General features: G+C 35.2%; 1 protein-coding gene across 1 annotated transcript in view; it reads left to right on the top strand.

The window, feature by feature from the left end:
* Positions 1 to 11435, top strand: part of LOC121389347 (maestro heat-like repeat-containing protein family member 1) — a 91732-nt gene extending 80297 nt beyond the window's left edge. Inside the window, exons 37-42 of the mRNA XM_041520942.1 lie at positions 953 to 1141; positions 2327 to 2482; positions 2975 to 3109; positions 3592 to 3694; positions 6711 to 6776; positions 8156 to 11435. Coding sequence (XP_041376876.1) covers positions 953 to 1141; positions 2327 to 2482; positions 2975 to 3109; positions 3592 to 3694; positions 6711 to 6776; positions 8156 to 8238 — 732 coding nt within the window. The 3' untranslated portion in view covers positions 8239 to 11435. The remainder of the gene's footprint in view (positions 1 to 952; positions 1142 to 2326; positions 2483 to 2974; positions 3110 to 3591; positions 3695 to 6710; positions 6777 to 8155) is intronic.
* The last annotated feature ends 6022 nt before the right edge of the window (positions 11436 to 17457 follow it).

Raw genomic sequence — 17457 nt, 5'->3', positions numbered from 1 at the left:
TGGCAAGTAAGGAGGGCAATTTCGGCACTTGCCATTGTTGCCATGATTCATGGTAAACTTCAAAGCCTGCTAATGATATATGATTTATATGTTAAGAGAAAATCAAGGAAATTGTACTTCACCAATAGTAAACTTTCATATTTATTAACAACTGATTTGTTCTTACTTTGAGGTAACAAATGATTTCAAACTGAAGACCTGCTAAGATGTAATCAATCTATAGTTGTAGTATCATCGGTAATCTCTAGCTTTGACATCCAATAGCCAATAATTAATAAATCAGTGTGCTCTAGTGGTGTCGTTAAATAAAACAAACTGTAATCTCTAGAAGCTACTGCCATTTTAGTGCTGGCTTCTGGACTACATTGCGCCATTACAAATAAATACAGGAAAGACATTTCAAACATTTTATCATTTAATTTACCCTACTTAATGAGGCAAAACCTAATAAGTAAAAAAAATCGACTTAACTCCAATTTGAAATAAATCAAATGTACTGTGTTTTTCACTGTATTTCATATATTTAAGGATTGTCTGTTATTTCTTTTACATTCATTGGGGTATGAACAAAGAAAATCATCTGTAAACTGTGTGAATCGGTAAAGCCGTTCTCACATAAGATTGCGGAGGATTTTTGTTGTTCATACCCAGATGAACGTAAAAGAAATAAGAGACAATAGACAATCCTTATACTTGAATTTGTATCATACATGCCAATAATAACACTAAAACTTCACACTTTATTTTGAATTATTTTTCATCCACAAACAATAACGCTCAATAAGACAACTTGCCCATATAAAATGAGATCATAAGATGTGATGTTCCCTGACAACATAATTTTTACGTTCATCGACAAATGAACAAACTCCCATTGCTACGTCTGGACCAGTGGGAAAACGTTACGTTGTAATGAATGTAACAGACGTTTACTGATATTTGACTATGACAGGTCCAGAGATACTCGACGACGATCCTGTCGGCGATGATGGCAGGTATGGACGACAAGGAGGACCCGAATGATGACATCACGATCGAGGCGATGAGCGGCCTGTCGCGCATCCTGTCCGAGATTGACGAGACACACATCCGGGCCATCCTCATCAACGTCTCACTCAAGATCAGACCCTGCTTCGAGAAGGTACACGTCGGGCTAGGCTGTCGTTAGTCAGTCAGTCAGTCAGTCAGTTATTATTCATTCATTCATTCATTCATTCATTAAGAAGGTATAGTTCATTCATTCATTTATTCATTCATTAAGACTATACAGTTCATTCACTCATTCATTCATTAAGAAGGTACAGTTCATTCATTCATTAAGAAGGTACAGTTCATTCTCTCATTCATTCATTAAGAAGGCACAGTTTATTCATTCATTCATTAAGAAGGTACAGTTCATGCTGGGGTGTCATTAAACAGTCAGTTATTCATTCGTTCATGCGTTCGTTTGTTCATTCATGCATTCATTAAGAAGGTACACATGTACAGTTCATGCTGGGGTGTCATTAACAGTCAGTTACTCATTCGTTCATTTGTGCGTTTATTCATTCATTAAGAGAGTACAGTTCATTCATTCATTTATTCATTCATTAAGAAGGTACAGTTCATGCTGGGGTGTCATTAACAGTCAGTTATTCATTCGTTCATGTGTTTGTTTATTCATGCTTTCATTTAGAAGATACAGTTCATTCATTTATTAAGAAGGTACAATTTATTCATACATTAAGAAGGTACAGTTCATTCATTCATTAAGAAGGTACAATTCATTCATTCATTAAGAAAGTACAATTCATTCGTACAGTTCATGCTGAGGTGTCATTGAACAGTTAGTCATTCTTTTAGAAGGTACAGTTCATTAAAATGTGTAGATTATATTGAGCAATTAATGTAAACCATGTAATTGACTAATGATATCATTTTGATAATGATGTCACAGCAAAATCACTTTTCCAGAATGTTTTACTATGGAAATAACAAATTTTATCCAAAAAGACATCCCTTATCCATTGTTTCATTCTTTTGTCTGACTGCAAATCAGGTTGTTTATTGTTGTCTTTTACTTAGAGGGGCTATTTCTCGTTCCAGCCAGTGCTCCACAACTGGTGTAGCAAAGGCTGTGGTATGTACTATCCTGTCTGTGGGATGGTGCATATAAAAGATCCCTTGCTGTTAATCGAAAATGGTAGCCCATGAAGTGGTGACAGTGGGTTTCCTCGCTCAATATCTGTGTGGTTCTTAACCATATGTCCGACGCCATATTACCGAAAATAAAATGTGTTGAGTGCGTCGTTAAATAAAACATTTCCTTCCTTCCTTTTACTTACAGGAAAAGCCAGCAGTACGGGCTCAAGCGTTTATTCTGTTTGGAAATCTGTCCCGGTTTGGAGACGGGCCGTCCAAAGCTCCGTTCCTGGAGCAGATCCACACAAACTTCATGAGTTTGCTGCTGCATCTCAACGACAGTGAGCCGGAAGTGAAAAAGGTAATTAGAATATGAAATTTCGGACTGTGGTTTTTGTTTGTAATAGTAAATACAACGAATCTTCAAATTGATGCATCACTGGGTTCATATGGGCTAAAGGAATCCTGCAAAGTCATTTAGAGATGTTGTTTTCCAGGACTGGAATGGCATGGAATTTTTGAGTTGAGTATTTGAAAACTATGCAAAAATCTAAGTTATTTGATAATGGAGAGTGGGTTGAGGGTTTGAGGGTTTGAGGGTTTCAGTTTTTTTGAGAAGACATTGAATTTGGTAATTTGCATGATATCATTATAATATGACTTGTTTGTATTGGTGACAGAAAAATCGTTACAAAATACAAAAATGGTCTTCAAAATGCCACAGGATGTCATAGAATGTATAGAATTTGATGAACAACAAAGTGCAACTGACTGGTTTATGTAGTTTAATCTCATTTTGATAAAAATTACAGAATCAACAACAGTTGTTATAAAGATTTTGTTTGTGTTTCAGGGTTGTAAATATGCTCTGCGTATGTTGGGGCCTCTCATGGAGTCTGAAGCGATCAACGAAAAATTCCAGAAACATCTACTCGAAGATGCTAATCTGTTTTACGGAGAGTTTATGAATGACCTCTCAAAACTCATTGTAAGTTACTCACTACAAATTTGTGGGGCAGGACTTAACCCATCACTTGATGTGTGGTCAGTTTGGGTTTGATCCCAGTCGTTGAGCCCATTGGGTTATTTTTCATTCCAGCCAGTGCACTATGACTGGTATATCAAAGGCTCTGGTATGTGCTATCCTGTCTGTGGGATGGTGCATATAAAATATCCCTTGCTACTAATAAAAAAAATGTAGTGGGTTTCCTTTGTCAAAATTACCATAATAAATCAATGTGCTCTAGTGTTGTCATTAAACAAAACACAATTTGACTTTTCCATACAAGTTTATAAATGACCTCTCAAAAGTTTTAAGTTGCCCAGTACAAGTTTATGAGTGACATTTCAAAAGACATTGTAAATTGCTCACAATATATTTACCATTAGAAAAAAACATTTCAATACTCTCCCTCCCCACCTCTCTCAATTTTAATTTCATTTGGTAACTAATTTTTTTTTTTTTTTCAGATTCAAGATTTTCCAGAGAAAGTGAATTTCTATGTGATGGCTTGTGTTTCATTCTTTAAGAGTTCTTGGGATGAAATAAAGAGCAATGCTGCAATGTTTTTAGGTAAGGAGTTATAATATTTTGTAACCATCAGTAGTGCCTTGTGGTTTTTCATTTTCAAAGTATTCTGTGTCTGGTATTTCATACACATCCCTTGGAGAGAACACCTGTTTGATAAATTCTGGTATCGCACACCAGTATCCCACTTATGTTGGTGGTCAAATTAAAGACATACAATTGGCTATTTCAGAAATGACCAAAATATCAAACCATTCATTGAAATTACCAAATAAAACATAGCTATCTATTATGTATACGGTAACTGCATTTGCAAGCACTGTGAATGTTTTAGTTCCAAAAGAAATTTGAATTTTTACGGCATCTTTTAAATTTGTTCTCGGAGGACATGTAAGAAATAAATTTACCATTAATAATGCCCTTAGATTTCAGTTATCTTACAAATTGTTTTAGCTCATGGCATTATGTATATTTTGAATCACTATTTATAATTAAGATAAATGTTATTTAAAAGTCACTTAATATGTAGTATATTTTAAACCCAAGATTATAGTGTGAACTGTCTTGTTCACAAGAAATTGCATGTTAGATACCTCTTGAAGCTAATCGGAAGGTTGTTGTAGTTAGTGCACCACAACTGGTATATCAAAGGCTGGTATTTGCTATCCTGTATGTGGGATGGTGCATATAAAAGATCTCTTGCTACTAACGGAAAAATGTAGCCAGTTTCCTCTCTAAGACTATGTGCCAAAATTACCAAATGTTTGATATCCAATAACCAATGATTAATAAATCAATGTGCTCTAGTGGTATCATTAAACAAAACAAACTTTAACTTTTAACTAATCGGAAGGAGTATATGTACCGTATTTGACCGGAAATTAGCCCATGTCTTTGAATAAGCCCCCCTCCATTTTGATAGCATTTAAGAAATTAGGCCCTCATTCGTAAATAAGCCCACCCCCAACTTCGTCACCTTATAAATAACACAAAACTGCAAGTTTGCTCAAAGTTCATTTAAAAGGTCATACCTCCTGCAAATAATTAAACACACAAATGTAAACACAATATTTTACCACCAGTGAGATTTAGTAGTCTAACAGTAACAGTGTGTAACATTGTTTTCAATTTCATGCCTGCAGTATTTCTTTTGAAGTACCCAAACCCAAGTCTGAACTAAAACCAATGTCTATTTTTACCACCACACTGTGTCCGCAGTTAATGCTAATTAGGCAAATACCGTATTCTGATTGGCTAAGAACAATGGCCTAGATTGACAATTCTTTGTAGTGTAAGCTGGCTGCCTGTCAGAAACGTGTGTATACACTATTGAGTTTGTTGTTTTAAGTCTTCTCAGAATTAAATTTTGAATGTAAATAAACAGCACTGGTAACATAGAAGGTGCGTTTCTGATAATTAGATACTAGTAAAAAAAAAAATTTAATTAATAAACTATTATTTATTAATAACAAATGGAACACTAATTAATAGATGTGCTACTGGACGTTTTTCATTTTCTTCCTAGTTCATTTAATTATTATTTATTTTAATTATTAGTTTTTTTGTGTTTTTTTCAACAAAACTGGCCCCTTGTCTGGGAATAAGCCCACCCCATGCTAAGCTTACAATGAGTTGTCTTGGCCCCCTGGGCTAATTTCCGGTCAAATACGGTACATGTAGCAGCAGAAGATTTCTTCTTTATTACTATTGTTTTGGGGGTTTTAAAATCTAGATCCTTTATCACAATTACAGGGATCGATTTTGGCCCACGGCACTACGGCTATTGCCGTAGGTGCCCTTGTTACTGGACGCGGTGCCCCGATAAATTGGACTGTGTCCACGGCCATAAGTAGCCGTGGTTGCCTTCCTTGTATGCCCTAGTGCCCTTCTCATGCCTGGTACCAACTAAATTGAACTTTGCAGCATTTGTCACTTGCCGTGTATTCGTCCATAAGAACAGAAATCCAAAGAAATTATTGCCGACTCTCAGACACGCAATTTCGATGGGCACAGCCATATTGTTATTGTTTACAAGCCACAGATCCGAGAACCACGTGGTCGCCGAGAAGTAACTGCGCAGTCGCTCTATAAAGACTGTTCTGCGCAGGGAAGATCACGTGGGAGAAAAGGCTAAATAGACTGCTATTGCTTTAATAATAATCATTTATTGAATTAATGGACTTTTTATTATTAAAATTTTGAAATATAAATATTTATATTTCAGGACTAAATATTTTTTTCTGTGCTCAGGTCAAAAGGGTATAAATTATAAAAGAAAGTATTTCCCTAAAAGAGGGAGTTTTTGATTGAGCAATTGATTGGTTCCAAAATAAAAACAATACCGGCTACAAGGGAATTACAAAGCCAAGATCTAAAAGCGATAATGGGAGAGACGCACTTTTTTTATAGGACGTTTCACGGTGACGTCACGCGCCGAGTCACGTGATCGACTGAAGCCATTTGGCTGGCAAAACACTGTAAACTGGCTGTATTGCCAAAAAAAAATTCAAAATATAAAGAGTAAATCTGGTTATAAAAAAGGGAAAAATGAAGATAAACTGTAGTGAATTGCCAGTTTGAATCAAAATTGGAAAAACCTATTACAATTAGTTTTCAGATTTTGCTAAAGTCAACGATTTACTACCATTTTTCTTCTGTTTCACTTACAGGTTTAGTCTTAAAATTACTCGTTTGTTGAGAGAAAAATCATCACTTACTTTATTTCATTCATTGTGTGTCCTGTGGAATGGAACCTCATCTCTCACTCGCATCAGTGAAAACTTTACAGAAAGTGGCCTTGGTGCCCTACCCTTGAAAGAAATGTTGCCCTTGGTGCCCTGCCCACTGGCCTTGGTGCCCCAAAAATGTCCTCAAACCCAAAGCCAAAATGGCCGTGCCCTGAAATTTGTAAAATTCTACCCCTGCAATTACCATATGTTAGACATTTTGTAGTGGCTGATTCAACAACATGTGACGCTAAGTATTTGTTCCCTTTGTAAAGTAACTGTATAAAGATGAATGTAATGCTACAACAGTAATAGTCACACATCTATCATTGTAGGCTTTCTGCTGGGCAACTTGCCGTTAGAAAAACAAGGAATGATATCGAAGGAACATGTGTGTTCAGGTGAGATTCAGGAGTGAACAACTCTGTTATCGTTTCATGGCTAACTAAGTAGAGTAGGTATTTGATTGTGTTAACATAATTAGGGTGAATCAAACAGGAGTGATAACACCCATACTTGACTCAGTCACTGGTGATGTCAGAGGCTGTGCCCAGAGTGGACATGCTTAAAACTTGAAATGGATATGGGCAGGGACCGGCCTCGGTGGCGTCGTGGTTAAGCCATCAGACATAAGGCTGGTAGGTACAGGGTTCGCAGCCCGGTACCGGCTCTCATCCAGACAGAGTTTTAACGACTCAATGGGTAAGACCACTACACCCTCTTATCTCTCAATAACCACTAACCCACTAACCCACTAACCCACTCTTCTGAACAGACTGACCAGACAGCTGAGGTGTGTGCCCAGAACAGTGTGCTTGAATCTTAATTGGATATAAGCACAGAAATAAGTTTCAAAAAATAAATATATGGGCAGGGTATAAAATTGTTTGAATTTAGGAGTGATATCCATTAAATTTGTATAGCAGGGTTGTATTCAATCAATGAAACAGTGAACCAACCAACCAACAATTTAATCGATGCTTACATCAAATAAAGGTTCAGGCCTGACTTCATGGGTACAGTCACTGGCATACCCAGAGGTCCAGGGTGGACGTGCCTGAACCTTACTTGGATATAGGCATGTTAATAGAGTTTAGGATTAGGCATGGGTACATCCTCAGAGTGCTTAAGAAATTTGTCCGAACCAAACACAAACAGTGGTAAATAGTGTTAACACATTATTATTCATAATAGATCAGAAATTAATGCTTGTTGGCTTGTGATTCAAATATGAAAAAAAAGAATTAATCACAGATTATTTTGGCTGGAAAAAAAAGAAGATTGTGGATTGTAAAACAAGACATGATCCTCTTGACCTAGGAGAAACTACATGTATTACAGCAGTATGTGAAAACTGTTAATAAGTGTGAAGTTACCAGAGATGGTCATTGATGCATTAGACTTTGTCGGAGATGTTATTCTAGGTGGAGTCCAGTGCTATTATATTAACCTTAGCCTTAAAATTAACCATAGCAAGTTTGACTCTTAACAAAGAAAGTACGGTAACAAAATGATTTAATAAATAGGAATAATAATAAAAATCTAAAATATATTTTCTAAGATAAAAAAATCTAAAATATATTTTCTAAGATACAAATCTATAATATATTTTTTAATGTAAGAATCTAAAATATATTTTCTAAGATAAAAATCTAAAATATATTTTCTAAGATAAAAATCTAAAATATATTTTCTAAGTTAAAAATCTATAATATATTTTCTAAGTTAAAAATCTAAAATATATGTTCTATGTTGAATCTGTTTCTGTTTTTGTTTCCAGCTCTAATCATGTTATTGAAGGACCCGTCTCCCACTGTGAGGGCCAAAGCTGCTGAAGCCATGAGTCTTCTTTACGAATATTAAGTCACCTGTCATGGCGTGGATGATACTCATTTAAAACTATGACTTGGTTCCTGATACAAATTTCACCTTTTTTGGACTGACATTTTCATGATGTGAATACCGTGTATGGTTATGACTCAAATTTATGTGCTTTCAGACCAGAAGTAAAACATGTTTCTGTCTAACAGAGCAACTATAATTACATGCACATATTAAAAATATTTTCTTTCTCAGAATACTGCAAGATACAATATTTAATGTGCACTATTGTTCTATTTACATGTCGGTTACACAATTTTAAATTTACTCTTAACTTCCAATCAGTTAAGTGGTAAACCTTTACCTTGTAAAATAAACATTTATAAACTTCAAGATTATTATAGCTTTATTCGTTAACCAAATACAGTGACCTTGGTTACATACTATGTGAAACACATGAACTGATTTCTGGGTACCTAAGATTTTGAAACATTATATCCTATATTGTTGTCTGTATATTCCTTGTGCTTCTTGATTGTAGTGCTCAAACTGGAGTCTACCTTCTAATATATATTAGATGATTATATATTTATTTAATGGGTACAAAATTATTGGAAGGTGAAGTCCAGTTTGAGGTACTATGACTAGTAAGAAAATCTCATTAATAGGAAATTGAAACTATCTGTATGTAAAACATTAAGTAGCCGAAAACATGATTTTACATTAATCAATAAGAGTAGAATTTAGTTCAGAGAGAGAGAGAGAGAGAGAGAGAGTGTGCGAGGGAGGGGGAGGGAGGGAAGGGAAGTGGGGAGAGAGAGACGGATAAAGAGTATCCAGCAGAAGTACTAGGATATTAAACATTTTATATTTTGTCCCATTATAATCAGTTCTTGTATCTGGCTGTGATGTGTTATTTTTGTGTGAGGGGAAGTGCATATAAAAATACCTGTTAAGAAGACTGAATGGAACTGTATTAAAATTCTTTCAGCGATCCAATCCATCTTGACGAGTAGCAGAATGAAATATGGATACAGTGCAAAATGCATTTTGATAGAGGACTAAGATATATAAGAGGCTGTTTTACAGTACTGTTGCAATTCCTACGGCTGAGTTTTTAATCATCTGCCATTTGCATTCCAAAATCATGCATACTGTGTCCCTTAAAATGTGGTATGTGCTTTGCAATGACATTGTTTTAAATTGCTGTATAACATGGCCACTGTTGTTTGTGTTTTACTTGTCAATTGTAAAGTGTTGATTTATGAACGCATGTACATTTGGGTAAATAGATTTCATGTTCATTAATGATTTCATTATTTATTCAATGAATGATATGTAAAGTTAATGGCTGATAATTATGTTTATAATTATGATTATGTGATTATGTTAATATATGATATGATTGGTAAGTATTTCACAAAAGATGTTATGCTTAAATTTTATCACCATTTCACAAACTAGATTAGTGCCTGTGTATACTCAAACTTACAATATATGTATTTTAAAAGAGCATGATCCTCTGACAACATTGTATGCTACTTATGGACGAAAACTGTAGTTATTTTTGTTTTGTATTTTTCTTATATTAATTTCTGCACATTCAGTGTGTTCTTGGCTGTTCCAAGGAACATTTAAGTGTTTCATTGTCTCTAGTTCAAAAATAAATAATAGATTTGAATGAATGACTTATTCACAAGCCTAGAAACACAAATTTGAATATTTGGATTTAAAACATGATGGTATGGAGTAACTAACAATTAATGTGTTGTTGATATACATGTATTAAAATGAAGGTAATAATTAATATTCTCTGGCATTACTGAATGAATCTGGCCAAGAACCAAACAATTAATGCTTCACTGATCAAATGCAAAAGATGCGACATGTGTTGGTGTCTAGTCTGCTGCTAAAGTGAAGACTGCCATGGTGCTAATTTAAGTCGGCTACAGCAACAAACAAGTTTGTTGTGTAATTTTTGTTTCTGAAATCGTATCAGGTCTAAAATATTACAGCAACTTCGACTTTACACTACTACTAACAACTTCGACTTTACACTACTACTAACAACTTCGACTTTACACTACTACTAACAACTCGGGGACTTGAACTGAATGTTGGCATAAAGCAAGTAGCTAATTTAGTATTATTTGATTACGAAATATTACAATTTGGACTGATTGTGTAATTCAGATTTCTTTTTTTCGAATGAACGTGGAACATGTTAAAACACTACTAAATATATCAATAAATGTTTACTTTGCCAAGTATTAACAAACGTTTTCCTCTTTCTTCTGGAAAGATAATTAAGTCACTTTTACTTTTTTATTCCTTGATTAGTGCCTGGTACATTTTGTATATGACACTTTAACAAAACATATCATGACCTGAAGTATTATCATCGTAATAAAATGTGATACATAATTATATAAATAAAAAACTTATTATATTGCTTTTTGAAATGAAACGCTTTTATAAATGTTACAAATTATTTCTTTTGTAGGTAATGTAGGATTTGCTTAACGTTAAGGATCATACTCTGCGGCAGCCTTGTGTAATGTTTCAAATACGTCATTTGTAAATCATATATGATGTCAGTAAATAAAAGGCGCTAACTGCTGTAAAAATAAAAAGGGAATTCCCCATTTAAAAAAAGTTCTGGTCCCAGATAGCACATATGTGCGATACAAAATAAATTTATCACACGGTTTAAAAATGTCTTTATTAATAATAGTAAGATTCAGTAGGTATGTAATAAAATTAATAACCCAAAAATTGTATACACGGGTTAGGGTTATTGTGTGTTTCCTAGCAACCTCACACATTCTACACCAGCAAGTTTTCAGTTATTAATGGTCGGCCTGAATATTAGCAATTCTAATAACTGAAAATTGGGTGGTGCATTTTTAATGGAGTTTGGTATTATATCAAAGGTCATTGTATGAGCAGTCCTTTCTGTGGGAAATAAAATAAAAGATGCCTTGCTGCTGTTTAGTACGAGTGGTCTGTAGCAGCAGATTTATATAATATGTGTGAAATAATTATGTTTATACGTTTGTATATGGTGTATTAAAAATCATAATTATTTTTGAGAATTTATGCATTTGTCAAGCAATTGGCAACAGATATAATCAAGCATGCATTTTTGTCTAGGTGTTGATCACAAACCAACGTGGCGGACATTGCACTGAATGCTTACCCATGTGGCTCTGTATCAAATACAGATTTTTAAAACATTATGTCTGTGTTTTCATGTTTTTATCACAATTGTATTTTACAACATCTCATGAATGTGTAGTGTCCAAGTGCATAAATATAGAATACTACACTTGTTTACGCTAGATATCATTTTTACGAAACAAGTGAACCATCTGACCAATAGAAAGTAAGGTGATATACCATGGAAAGTTGACGAATTTCGTAAACGTTATCCAGTATTTTATGTATTACCCACCATCAAATAATGTAAACTCTGACAATAACTTCCAGGGAAGATGATGTCACTTACCAACATATTATCATGTTGCTACTAATATGAAACACCAGGTGCATATGAGATTTGTACGACAAACCCAGAGTTTTACCAGGTGGGTAATAAAGCACCCTAACACAAAAAGTACACAAGTTTGTTCCAGCTCCTACCAGAGCTCATGCGGTACCATATGATCAAAACATGTGACGTCACTGTGGCTTCTATCGTTAAATCCAGTCCTTGAATATCATGGTTTATATATCCATGTAATGTTATCTAGGAGAGCTTGCCACAAACATCTTTCACTCTTGCCAGATATTCTTACTCCCATACGTTTGAAAAGTAATGGTCTATTATTTTTTTAAGAGCATTTCCCAGTTTTAGTGTCGTAGAGAGTCTGAGACCCTTCTTTAACTGGATGGTGCGACATAGCCCAATGGTAAAGCACACAGCTGATGCACAGTTGGTCTATCGCTGTCAGTAGCCCATAAATTGGGCTATTTGTCATTCTAACCAGTGCACCAGTGTGGTATGTGCTGTTCTGTCTATGAGATGATGCATATAGAAGATACTAACACATTTTTTTTTTTGCGGGTTTCCTCTAAGATTAAATGTCAGAATTACCAAATAGCTGACCATAAACCAGTGTGCTCTAGTGGTGTCATTAAACAAAACAAACTTTTAAACTTGTAACGTTAACCATATGTCTTACAGGTTTGTAGATGTACCAAATTTAGAGTGTCTTTTTTCACGGGTTAAACCTAGTCTGCCTCCCAGATACCTTATTCATTGAAAGAAATAAACCTTTGCCTTTGGTTAGTATTGTTCATATGTCCACTGTTATGTTGGGTGTTTCAGTTGTCACTCACAGTGTGTTGACATACTATATACAAGGTATATCATGGAGAAAATAATACATTCAGTGAAAGAAAAAAAAGGATAGCCATCGATCTGTTTTAAGAAACCATGTTTCATATTCTTTCATAATTATCAAATATAGTGCAGTCGGACCTCTTTCAAGTAAAGTTTCATAATTTACTTCTATGAATGTATCTAACATATTATGTACTGTTTTACAGCTGGTCGCATGGGCATTGGGGGTGAGGAGGGTGTAATTTTAGTTCTACTGGGTCTCACTGCCACATTAGCTGCACAGGAACCCATTGTATATTATAAGTACCAATTACAGAGGAAGTGAATTTCAGGAGAAAATCAAGCAGTGCAACGTTTACACTTAACATTATTTGTGTGCAATGTTTACACTAACATACATTATATGTATGCAATGTTTACACTAACATACATTATATGTATGCAATGTTTACACTAACATTTGTGTGCAACGTTTACACGAACATACATTATATGTATGCAACGTTTACACTAACATTATACGTGTGCAACGTTTACACTAACATACATTATATATATGCAACGTTTACACTAACATTATACGTGTGCAACGTTTGCACTAACATACATTATTTGTGTGCAACGTTGACACTAACATACATTATTTATATGCAACGTTTACACCAACATACATATGTGTGACAATCTTCTCCAGAATTGTGCCCCGCCCCCCAATCCTCCCCCCAACCATATCATCCAATACAAACTGACCTGTCTTAAGCAGACACCTGCCTTTATAGTTTGGTACTTGTTAGCAGTTGATTAACACAGGCTGTGTCAAATTGTCATTAAGATTATGCATTCTTAGTCCACAGTAAATTTTTAATAAATAAATTGTCTGTTATAAAATGTAATTTATTATGTAATTCAAACCCCACTTTGAATCATTCAGTCAATGACATGGATCCCGTGAACACAATGCTATGCTTTATGTGTTGACCTGGTAGTCTTTGACTGTTATTTTAAAGGCTGTTGTGTGTGCCCAAGATAACGTTGTTTTTATTTTTTTTAACAACATCATGCATTGATTAATGCCCATTATAAAGTGCATGAACCTATAGTCCATCCCATTCTGCTACAAAAATTTGTTTTTTGTAAATAATATCAGTTTGGTTTGATGTAAGAAGAAAAGTACAACTTTTAAAAATAACAAAAACATACACATACTATTTCTGTGTGCAATTTAAAAAGCAGCAATTGGCTCAGAAATACATGTAAATAACTGGTAGTAAATTTCACAGTATGAAAAAAGGCATTCCCTGTGGGAAGAATAATGGACTGAATACATGTACTTCTATCACTGCATATGTACATGTATCTTCAATAGCTTGAACATAACTGTATAGCTAAACATAAAAGCAACAAGATGTATTTTTAAACAAGGAAAGAAAATGGCTATTCACTTTTGGAAATCATATAATTGAACACATCCTTGCAATCGGCGCTGTCCTACAAATATTGTTTGTAAATTGTGAAGTGCTGGAGAGGATAGCTGACTCCCCATATAAATATGCTGTCATAGATGACCATGAACTTGTGAAATGTGTATGCAAAAATAATAACTGTACTAGCAGATGCATCTGCTATAAATTTAACTTATGCTCACAGCTGTGCTCACGTCATACACAGTGGGCATCACTGTCAAGAGCATTCATACTGAGTTAGCATAACGACTCCGTGACAAAACGAAAAAGAAGAAGAGACTCCGTGACTGTCAAGTGAAGTGAGATAGATAGATAGATAACTATTTTAACGTGCCCATATACCACTAGGGTTTCGAACATGCCCATCAAGAGTCCGACCTCCGATAAGATCGGTGGCCTGACTCAGGATGGGGGGAAGTGAGACAAACTGATATATCTAAAAATATCCACATGCCATTTTTGCTTTTTCTACAATTTGTTTTATATAACTGCATGCCATTTGCGGATGGGGGGGGGGGGGGGGGGGGGGGGGGGGGTGGCAATAAATTAAAATTAATACATTTACCCTTTTGTTGCTAAATTGTCCCATCCGAATGAACCACATAAAGTGTATTTTAATAGTCCACTTTATACTGGGTTTAAAACCCAACTGAAGTATAATGTGAACTGTTAAAATATGTTATTGTATTTTCTTGAATATACATGCAGCATAAGTTTATATTATAACCATAATTTAGGAGAGATACCAAAGGAATTTCAAAATGTATGTAATTTGCACATTGTATTTTCAACCTTCTGCAAACAATTATAATTTGGAACTAGTAGCATTGTCTGTATCACTTGCTTCCCTTTATTTAAATTCAGCATACCTTAAAACAATTAATTATACACTAAATTCCATACTCTCTGCCAGGTGTCCACATCTTGTTCACCTATCTGTCCTGGTATATACTAGCCAGTCTATTATATCGCAATGGCCAGCCAGATCATTGTCATCATCATCAGTGGTGGATTTAGCCCATTGGTAAAGCGCTCGCTTGATGTGTGGTCAGTCTGGGATCGATCCCCTTGGGTGGGACCATTGGGATATTACTCGTTCCAGCCAGTGCACCACAACTGGTATATCAAAGGCCATGATATGTGCTATCCTGTCTGTGGGATGGTGCATATAAAAGATCCCTTGCTGCATCAGGAAAAATGTAGCCGTTTTTCTCTGATCACTACGTGTCGGAATTACCAAATGTTTGACATCCAATAGCTGATGATTAATTAATCAATGTGCTACAGTGATGTTAAACAAAACAAACTTCTTCATCATCATCATCATTTATTAGCCATTTCTAATATAGATTCACTCTTCCAGAGTGGGTTCTAGCTTTGGTAGAGTCTTTACTTCAGGGCCCTAATTGACCATTAATTGGTTTCTTGAGCAACAATTAATGTGTTAACCTTGAAAGTCTTTTTGCAAGTTGTTTTATGAATTAGGTCCCAATTGTTTATACTTATTTCCGTGCTTTTTAATTAAGGTTCAAGCATGCTGTCCTGGGCACACCTCAGCAATCTGGGCTGTCTTTCCAGGACAGAGGGTTAGTGGTTAGTGAGAAGGAAGTTACATGTAGTGTAGTAGTAGTCTTACACCTGTCCATTGAGGTGTTAAAACTTACTCTGGGCAGGAGCCCATACTGGGATGTGAAACCTGAACCTACCAGACTTCAGTCTGATGACTTAACCACGACACCACTGAGGGAGTTCGGCCCTAGTTGTAATGGGCAATAGGATCATTCCATCTCTGGGGCATCTTTGGGGGGGGGGGGGGGGGGGGGGGGGGGGGGGGGGGGGGGGGGGGGGGGGGGGGCAAGCATTATAGAAACTTAAAGAAAATTCTCTTCTTAACTGTTTAAGGAGTTTAGACTATTAACTACTCAGTTTCCCCCCCCCCCCCACCCCCCCCCCCCCCCCCCCCCCCAAAAAAAAAAAAAAAAAATCAAAAATCAAAACAAATCCTAGCTACGGCCCTGTATGGGCATCACATGCAAAAACCTACCACTTAACATGTCCAAAACCGGGATATAATTATGATAGTTTTAATACTGGGATTTAGTTTTTCATGATTATTATCTGTTATTTGCAATATATTGCTAAGTTTCCTTTGTGATCACACACACACACACACACGCACACACACACACAACATGGCATGCATAATTATATTTACCCTATAATAATAATGGTAAAAACAAAAGTTTTAGTTGTTTGCATTTCGCATTAGGGACGGTCCATAAATATCGATGTGCTTCACAATCCGAACAATGTTCGGAAGGGAGGGAGGGGGTAAAAGCCATGTTCGGATTGCTTTTCAGGTAAAACATCGGTCCATCGAAGGTCAATGTTTCTTACAATTCGAAACAAGCCGTTACAAGGGGGAGGGGGTAAACGCCATATACACATTATATCAGTGTTTTTATGTTAGGATTAGGGGGGGGGGGGGGAGGGGGTCATACCCAATCCTAACATTGTTAGGATTATGAAAACCATTGACATTTATGGATCGTCCCTTAAGCAGCCCATACACGATCAATTTTATTGACAATAATATTGTCAATTATAAAAATTGACAATATTATTGATCATTAGTATGTGATATTGAAGCAAGTTTTTGATTGACACAATATATTGACAGAATCAAACATCGGTAGATATTTATTGAAGGTTTCTCAATACTAGTGTGTCGTTGATGGCACTTTGTCAAATTATTGCACACTATTTCATTCAGAAGCCAGTCATCTAAGGATAAACATGTCCAGTTAGGAAAAAGAAGAGAGAAAATTTCTCCTTCTTTATAAATATAACATTAATAAAATTATCAATCCACTGTCTGCTTTATTTCTTTTATTTTTATTAAAATATATATTAACTTTGAATTATGTTTTCTTGCTATATTTACTGGCATTTATTTTTCAAAAGCATTTTCTCATATTTAACTATTGATGTCATCATTAATGCAAAATTAGACAAATTAGTATTTTATGAATATGTTAATTATTTAATAATGATTTGTTATTACATCCATACGAAAAAAATATCGATAATACGCCTGCTAATTTTTTCTAAGTTCCTTAAGCAGTTAAAAATGGCCAAACTTTTTTCTCTGCACTAACCATTGTTTGGACCATGGTTTTCTTTTTTATGTTTTCGCTTATCAAAAGCAAAGACAATAGCTTAGAGCAATGACTTGAGGACAAATGACTTAAAATATTGTGTAAATAGCTGCGTCGTTGGTGGATAATAAATATTCATCAATAATATTGTATCAATATTATTGTCAATTAAATTGATCGTGTATGGGCTGCTTTAGTCATCAGTGCTATATTATATTTGATGATAATGCGCCGTTAAATCTGGCAATGCCGCTACTGACAAGGGGAAATAACTCTAAACCCATACTTGTTGAGG

Source organism: Gigantopelta aegis, chromosome 14 (assembly GCF_016097555.1).
Source record: "Gigantopelta aegis isolate Gae_Host chromosome 14, Gae_host_genome, whole genome shotgun sequence".
Taxonomy (NCBI): Eukaryota; Metazoa; Mollusca; class Gastropoda; order Neomphalida; family Peltospiridae; genus Gigantopelta; species Gigantopelta aegis.
Note: the sequence above shows the minus strand (reverse complement) of the source record. Positions and strands in the feature narration are given on the sequence as shown.